At 30.7% G+C, this 8512-nt stretch overlaps 3 protein-coding genes across 3 annotated transcripts; 2 read left to right on the forward strand and 1 right to left on the reverse strand.

The window, feature by feature from the left end:
* Positions 1 to 445: 445 nt before the first annotated feature.
* LOC137919797 (adipocyte plasma membrane-associated protein Hemomucin-like) lies at positions 446 to 5837 on the reverse strand. The gene is made up of 6 exons (XM_068762992.1): positions 5566 to 5837; positions 5290 to 5498; positions 3880 to 4168; positions 3274 to 3467; positions 2088 to 2305; positions 446 to 2005 (listed from the first exon to the last, which is right to left on the reverse strand). Exons 1-6 carry the CDS (start codon positions 5685 to 5687, stop codon positions 971 to 973), a joined length of 2067 nt encoding a protein of 688 aa, XP_068619093.1. The 5' UTR covers positions 5688 to 5837; the 3' UTR covers positions 446 to 970.
* On the forward strand, positions 2434 to 3239 carry LOC137919798 (transmembrane emp24 domain-containing protein 5-like). The gene has a single exon (XM_068762993.1). The coding sequence runs from the start codon at positions 2485 to 2487 to the stop codon at positions 3211 to 3213; it is 729 nt and encodes a 242-aa protein (XP_068619094.1). The 5' UTR covers positions 2434 to 2484; the 3' UTR covers positions 3214 to 3239.
* Positions 5838 to 6552: 715 nt separating the features above from the next.
* RpS29 (ribosomal protein S29) lies at positions 6553 to 8395 on the forward strand. The gene is made up of 3 exons (XM_068762834.1): positions 6553 to 6726; positions 6816 to 6915; positions 8347 to 8395. Exons 1-3 carry the CDS (start codon positions 6665 to 6667, stop codon positions 8353 to 8355), a joined length of 171 nt encoding a protein of 56 aa, XP_068618935.1. The 5' UTR covers positions 6553 to 6664; the 3' UTR covers positions 8356 to 8395.
* Positions 8396 to 8512: the final 117 nt, after the last annotated feature.

Genomic DNA, 8512 nt, shown 5'->3' on the forward strand with positions numbered 1-8512 from the left:
ATGTGGTGCGAGCTGGGTAGATGTGATGCGAGCTAGGTAGATGTGATGCGAGCTGAGTAGATGTGATGCGAGCTAGGTAGATGTGATGCGAGCTGAGTAGATGTGATGCGAGCTAGGTAGATGTGGTGCGAGCTGGGTAGATGTGATGCGAGCTAGGTAGATGTGATGCGAGCTGAGTAGATGTGATGCGAGCTGGGTAGATGTGATGCGAGCTAGGTAGATGTGATGCGAGCTGGGTAGATGTGATGCGAGCCATATGATGATATGTAATATAATATCGTATCGGGCAATGTTTACAGTAATACCTCTTAAGGCATCAATATTTTAAAGCAAACTTCACTTTTACTTTCTTTACGGGGATTGTAAAATGAAACAAGGGTTTTTAAGAAAATAAAACATTTACTGAATATAAACATTAATGTTGTAAAAATAAATAATATAAAATAATTTTTATTTCCGTAGTATAAAATAATTTTGATTGAATAAATCCAGGATTTATTTACGTAAAACATGTATAAAAATAGAAAATGAATGAGACCTCAAAAAAGAGAAATGTCATATTTTTATTCTTTGCACGTATTGGTAACATGTAGACAAAACTTAAAACTAAACCTGTTTTAAAAAGCAAAGTTATACAGACGGTAATTTTGTTTGATGTTTCGTAAATTAATCAGAACTGGAACAACTTATGTTAATCTTCAGCCTTGATGTTGAATACTAAAAAAATTATAGCCATGTACATCCATAAATGTTTTTCTGAGATCATCCATACATACTAGATGCAATTTCGTGAATTATTAGAGGCACTTAATAATTTGGAATGTGAATTGGAATGATCCAATTTATCATAAAATTTTTAATTGATGATAAACTTAAACTAATTCCTACGAAATGAAAAGTTTTTATAGTCTATGTCCTTCACAAACTGATCCCATTACCCTCCATTAATATAAATTAATCACAACCAAGTTTAATTAGGATTAGGAATTTCAACTGGTCCACTCTTTTTTATTACTTTCAATGTTTCTTTTGAGGGTTTAACTCTATCCGAGGGAATGTCTTCTTTGACGGGAATTTGATCTCTTACGGACTGGGGACTCTTTAAAGTCTTTGTTTTTGAGTGGCTCTCATTTTTGTCTATTGTGGTTTGCTTTTTTGATTCGCTAGATTTTAATTCAGGATCTCTTTGTTTGACCTGAGGTGTTTTGAGTACATCTTCTTTATCTACTTTTCGTGTTTCTTCCGATTTCTTAACATTACTATTCCCTTTTGTCAATATCGGAGGATCAGCCGATTTTTTTTCAACTTGTGATGCCTTAATCGTACTTTCTTTGCCTTGCTTTTTTTCAATATGTGGTACCTTAATTTTGCTTTCTTCGACTTGTTTTGTTCCCGAAGACTTAACAATAGGTGTAGCTTTATTAACCTTATCAACTGTTAATGGTTTACTTGCTGTTTTTTGTTCCACAGATTCGTTTTCCACTGCTTTTTCCTTACTGACAGCTTCTTTTTTATTTGGGTTTATATCTTTTACTTTTGGTTTAGTGACGGTTTCGACTTTACTGTGCTGTTTTTCTTTAGGTGTTTCTATAACTTTCTGTGCCTTAAGATCTGAATTTTTTTCTGGTATAGATTCTGATGTTTCTTTAGTTTTGACAATTTTTATTTTGTCGTTTTCGGAATTCTTCGCTTTATCAACTACTGGAACTGATTCTACTTTTCCTTTTTTTATTTTTTTTAATTCTTCTTTTTCAAAGGCAGAAGAACTAACCTTTTCACTATTACGAAAAGCTTTTTCGATAAGTGGTGGAACTGATGTTAATGCAAGATATGATGAATGTGGGTTGCCTATGTATAACTTTTCATTATAAACAATGGCATCACTAGCAGTTCCAATACTTTTGTCGGTATTGAAATATGATGCTACAATATTGCCATTCCAATCTAGTTGTATTATACCTGAGATTTGGGGTATTATAGCATCAAGACTAGATATATGTCCAATCTGTAAATGTAAAAAAAAAATTATATAGATATATAGATCATTAAAAAATTTTATGGTATTTCATTGATGTCATGCTACTTACCTTGTAAATAATATTTTCAAGTATAACATGTGGGAAATGTTCGTTGAGAAGTTCGAAAGGTTTTTCAATTAGCAGAGAAAGACGCGCCAGAAATTTTCTAGCCATAGGCGTGCGAGCTAGACTATAAGTTATTAAGGGATTTTGTTCATCATAAGCAACATATAACATTGCGAGTACACCTGAACCATCGGGTAGAACGCGTAAATTATCAGGCACACCTGAAAATAAATATTTGGTTAATACAAACTGTTTAATCAAAACGATTACTTACTCCATTATTAAATACATAGGTATATGTGGTCTTTATGAATTTTAAATTGATGTCTCTAAAACCAACTGTGTAAACATTACATAAAATCAACTAGTGACTTAAAGTGAGTTTCAGTTTTCATCATTTATGATAAGCAATATGCTAAATATCCTAACCTCTTGCATTTTTATAGTGTTATTAAGTTCAAAAGTGAATACGCAATACATATATGAAACGGACATGAATTTTAGAATAGATCCTGGATCACGGACATGTTTCTTTGAACAAGGTAAAATAGGACAAGTGATGGAGGCGCATTACGAAGTTTTAGATGGACAACATGGAGACTTGGATATATCATTTGATATTTTAGATCCAAATGGGATGAAAATATTATCTGATTTTAAAAAATCTCAAAATACCTTTATAATGGAATTGGAGCATGAAGGTGAATATGTATTTTGTATGGATAATTCATACAGCTATATTAATTCAAAACTTGTGTTTGTCTATGTGTTAATTGAAAATAAAAATATGGAAGAAGAGTCATCAGTGGCGACAGTAGATGGTGAAGAGCCACTAGAAGAAATTTTACAATGGATGGGAATTGATGAACACGGAGAAACATATTATATTGATGTATCATATATAGCAGAATCACTAATGCAAACTCTTAGGTACATTGGTCAGGCAAGACACCAGTTAGATCATTATGGGGCAATGAAGTCTCGTGATAGTTACATGGCATTTGAAGACACTTTCATTGTAGATGTATGGTCTGGTTTTCAAATAATTTTTATGGTCATTGTGGGTACAATACAGGCGTATATGATAAAGAAACTTTTTAATAATTCATGTTACACCAACAAACATTAATTCAGCTTGATTTATTCAATAAATAAGTAAACCCTTTGTATTATTTCTATATTTACTTACCTGGTAATCCTGCTACAAAAACTTCAGACTTTCCTTTGTTTGGTCCATTAATGTAATATTTTAATAATCTATGTTTATTGCTTTCAGCAACTAATACGAATTGATTATTTGGTGAAATGACCACTCCATTAGCAAACCATAGGTTATCAAGCAAAACTTTGCTTTGATTAGTTTTTGAATTGTAATATAATAACCTGAAATATAACAAAAAAAGTCAATCATTTTTAACACGATTTTTTTTATTCTAGCATAAACCATATACCACAAATTTTGGTTGATAGCGTAAAAACGTGCATAATTTTTGCCTGGAATAAATAATTGCAAAATTGATTTTAATTTTTATATTTTATACTACAAGTCTGATTTTTGCAATATACTAATTAAATGTTTTGTAATAAACATGAATTATTACTGTTTCATAAATATTAATAAAATATGGATACCTTTGTAATTTCTTTTGTAAGGTTTTTTGGTAAAATATTCGAAGTTCTCATGTTGAACTTTTTATTTTTTTAATGTTATGGAATGTCCCTCAAATTTTCCTTGTCACATGTATTTAACACACAATTTTAATAGAACGAAATTTTAATAAAAATAAATAATTACCGTCCTGATGGGTCAGAGAGTGGTACCATTGCACCATTGCTCAAGTCATAATCGGTTGAAGAATGTGTCCAATACAAATCACCACTTTTGTCCAAAGTAATCCCATTAAATATTTTAGGTTGCTTTCCATCTATCTTTATATTTGGTGACACAAGAAGTTGTTTTTTATCTGTTTTGAAATCAACTTTCCAAATCCCATGATAAGCATCTGCTACATATAATAATTTGTTTTTCCCATCTATTTCAAATCCCAATGGTCGTCCACATATATGTTCTTGTGTAAGGCCAGCTGAAAATTGTATTACAAAGATTTTTAATGAGCGCAGTATAGAGCAGTGTATCTCAATATGGGGTCCATGCCCTACATGGAGCAATTTGAAAATGGACACAACACATGTTAAACCATTGCGCTTTACTTTAAAAATCTACTTTACTATAAAAAATCTAAATGTTACATAGAGGAACACAAAAATTTTAGAAAGGCTCTGGTGGAGCGTGGCACATAAAAGTATGAAAAAAACTGGTACTTAAAATGGTCAAACTAGTTTAACATACAGTAAAGTATGTTTTAAATTAATCTCAGTATATGTGAAAATTATACTAACAAACAGTAGCATCATTGAATATCTGATACAAATAAGAGGAGTGCATTCACACTTCTTATGTAATAAGCCATTAATCCAAAGTTAATGGCTTATTACGGAAAGCAATTTTGTACTTAGAAGATCTGAAGATATAAGGTGCATAGTTTGGATTACTAAACTTGTTTGTGTAAACTACACCTGCTTTTGTGCAGGTAGAGATACAAAAATTGTTTATTAAATTAAATTTTGCTTTTAAAAATAGAATGGAAATGTATGACATTGATCAAGTTTCATAAAATTTGTTTAAAATAATAAGGTTATCAACAAATCTTCATAATAAAAACAACAAGTAAAAGCTTGACTTATGTGTCAAATCAGATATTCTGAAATATTTATTTAATACATGCATGCTTCTGATATGAATTTATCATGTCAATAACTCACCTAAGATGAAATGTTATAGAAATTATAAATGGCTTCAATGTGATATATGTACGTTAAGAAAAAATGTGATAGTTTTAAATTTATTATTTATTAGCTTACCATTATTGACTAAAAACTTATAAACAACTACTACTAATATTTGTTTTAAGTGTATTTTATTTTAGATAATTCAGTGAATATATATACAATAGATTGCATGCATAAATGTATTACCTTCTGATACCTTTTGACCTGTGTAGACTTTATTAAAATACAATAGGTGAATTCATTATTTCATTCAAACATTTTACTCAAAAGAGCCATTATGTGCCCATGAACACTTATAACATTTAAAACACCTTAGTAGATATTTATATATAAAATAGAAAAAGGAAATACTTACTGCAAGGCTGGCCTATTTTAGTAACAAATGTGACGTGACCTCCTGGGGAAATTTTCACAATCTCACCGGTCGCAAGTCCAGTATAAAGTTCGTCATTATAGATTTGGAACGCTTCGGGTCCGATCAACTTGTTATTAAATAATTTTTGAGCATTATTCAAAGCCCCATTAGGAGATAAAACTCCAATTCTCGGTCGTGTATCTTCAATCCTAGATAAAAAATACTTTGTTACTTTCACATAACGGTAAATTGTCATCACATTTCAAGCAAACTTACTTAATCTCGGTGAACTCTGTATACGGAGGCAAATTCGGGATAAGAATAACTGCAGTTATGAATATTACAAAATAAAATAATAATTTTAATATTCTTTTTAGAAGTCCAATTAAAAATCCCATTTTTATAGGTTGCCGAAAAGAATTTTACAACACTACAAGTCTATTACCAAATATAATAAAAAATGAACTCATTCCTTCGGTATCGGTACCGCTAGTTTAAAGAAACAAATGCAGAGTATGCTACGTATCATACACCATAAGTACTATACATAGTCTTTTTATATTGTCAGTCTTATTTGACGAAAAATATAATGTTACCACGTTTAAGAAATTAAATAATGTTAATAATAATTAAAATTAACAGATTATGATAGAAATTTGAAAAAAAAAAATAAAAATGCCAGAAACAAACTTTTTTTAAAATAACCAATATCTTATTGAAATAATTCTTATTATCTGTTTTAAATTTATATCACACTGTAGCTATCACTTGTAGTTTCATATTTTAATGGCTGCTTGCTAACCTGTGGGTCCCGACTAGCGCTAAAATAATTATTTTGTTGGCATACGACAGACTAAATAGCAGCTGAAGTGCAATAGGACTGTAATTAAGGGCAGCACTATAAAACTTTCCGCATTTTTAATCATCATCATCATTTCCGCACCGCAAAAACCTTGCAATTTTAATAAACACAAGGTTATCGTAAGAGCTTTCTGTGTGGAATAGCCAATCGGTTTACTTCCCGCAGCAGTCTTTTAGTTCAATTAGGATAGAGAACCCCCTCTAAATGTAACGATCTAAGAATCCTGAAATACATTAATTTTACCATTTTGTGTATTTATTATAACATCATTAATCATATTTTATTGACTCAGTTTACCATAACCCTTTACCGAACCGTGGTGCGCCCTCGTCTTATTGATATACGACGGACTTTGTCTATGTGAATCTATGGCGGATAAATTGTAGTAACTTGTCACTTTTTTGACGTGCAAAGCCGATTAACTGTCATTTAACTACTTCCTTTTTACTCTGTGCATTCGCCATTCCGGACGTGTTATCTAGCGTTTAACGGGTGAAAAATCATTTTTTCAAGATGGGTCATGCTAATATCTGGTATTCTCATCCGCGGAGATACGGGCAAGGATCTCGTTCATGGTTTGTTACTTTCATAAGATATTTTAACCACACAACATATAATTTTGATATTGTTTGAGCACGTGTTCCATTTTAAACTTTTTTTTCAGCCGTGCCTGTTCTAACCGACATGGACTTATTCGCAAATACGGCTTGAATATTTGCAGACAGTGCTTCAGAGAATACGCACATGACATCGGTTTCAAGAAGGTAAAAATGTTTTTATTTTAGTATAGGTTATGCGAATAAATATATACCCCAACAATTTTAAACTGTACACGATAATTATGTCTTACGTCTCTAATAAATTATAATATTATTATTAAGATATATGTATTTACTCGGAAGTAAAATGTCAGTTTCGTCTTTTGAGGAAAAAATTAACTATCATTGTTGTCAAGTTTTAAAAATAATTCATAAATTACAAATGTTGAATGTCAAAACATGGAGCAATGAAACTATCACTGAAGTATCAATTTTTGATATAAAAATAACTCTGATTTAAAAATTGTCATGTTTTTATTCTTTGTGCGCTTTAATAGTAGTATTCAGTGTACACATGTATGAATTGTATGTGTAGTTCATTGCATAGAGCATGTAATATTTAACAAATGCATCATCAAAACATACAAGAGTGGGATTTTATTTTGGTTTAAGTAGATTTTGATAGTAGAGTAAGATGGTTTTGTTTGTTAAATTTAATTTCAAATCAGTTCAGTATCCACTACTATGTACAGATCATATTAATTATCATGAGGTTAGAGTCTGGTTTCTCCTACCAAATCCTAATTTTCTAGCATTTAATTGCCCAAGCTCGAGCTATATTTAAGGATTTCTTAGACAAAGAGTCCTCTGTTCCCTGAAGCCCTGAATCAAATGCCAGTGGCATTTGTATATTACATGAGTTTAAGGCAGTTCGGCAGCAGTCAATATGTGGTGCATAAAAATCCATTCAGTGTCATGCTCATAATGTGCACTGAACACTGAAGCTGAATTTTTCTGACATTTACATATGTATGTATACAGAGATTACAGATTTCAATGGTTCAGTTCAGCTCTGTAAATATTTAAATCATCTAGTTTATTATTTACCAAATGTTGAAGGAATCTATGAGATAACTCTGTTCCAGTATAGTTTAAAGAAAGAAATTTTTTTTTATCTGTACCAATTTTGCCCTCTATACACACAGTTCACATAGATTGAAATTGTTATTAAATCTTCTAATGATCTTATGTAGAGATAAAACTTATTTTCTTTTATTTACCTTGTACTATGAGCAAATTTCAGATACTCAAAAGCAAAATGACCTAAAGTTGTAGTTTTGGCTGATATTTAAAGATAAGTAGTTTTTCACAGATGATAGTTGAAGTGCCAATGGGTGGGGTGACTGAGACTGATACCTGTGCACATGAGAGTGAACAGACTGATAAATGTTTGTGCACAGGTCGAAACTCTGAATATATTTGGAATATATTTGTTATTATTTACCTGATAGTTACCTAATAAAGCTATAATTTCATATCTGATATCCAATCCACACTTTAACCCATATTCACTTTATTTTTAGAATCCATTATTTATTTTAAAAAGTTATGTTTAATGATGTGATTAATTAATCAAAACAATTTTGTTTGTTTCAGCTGGACTAAATGATTCATATCTTAGGTTAATAAAAAAAATGTAAACAAACTGTGGTTTTATTATATCCTTTTTCTCTTAGTTCAAGTATATCTTCTGGTAATATTTTAATATTCATGGTTCACCAGTTAAAATGAAGAATTTGTAAAGGTTGTATACTCGAAATGT

This window comes from Battus philenor, unplaced genomic scaffold (assembly GCF_028537555.1).
Source record: "Battus philenor isolate CCGP_79_NKW_IND1 unplaced genomic scaffold, ilBatPhil1.0.hap1 SCAF_17, whole genome shotgun sequence".
Taxonomy (NCBI): Eukaryota; Metazoa; Arthropoda; class Insecta; order Lepidoptera; family Papilionidae; genus Battus; species Battus philenor.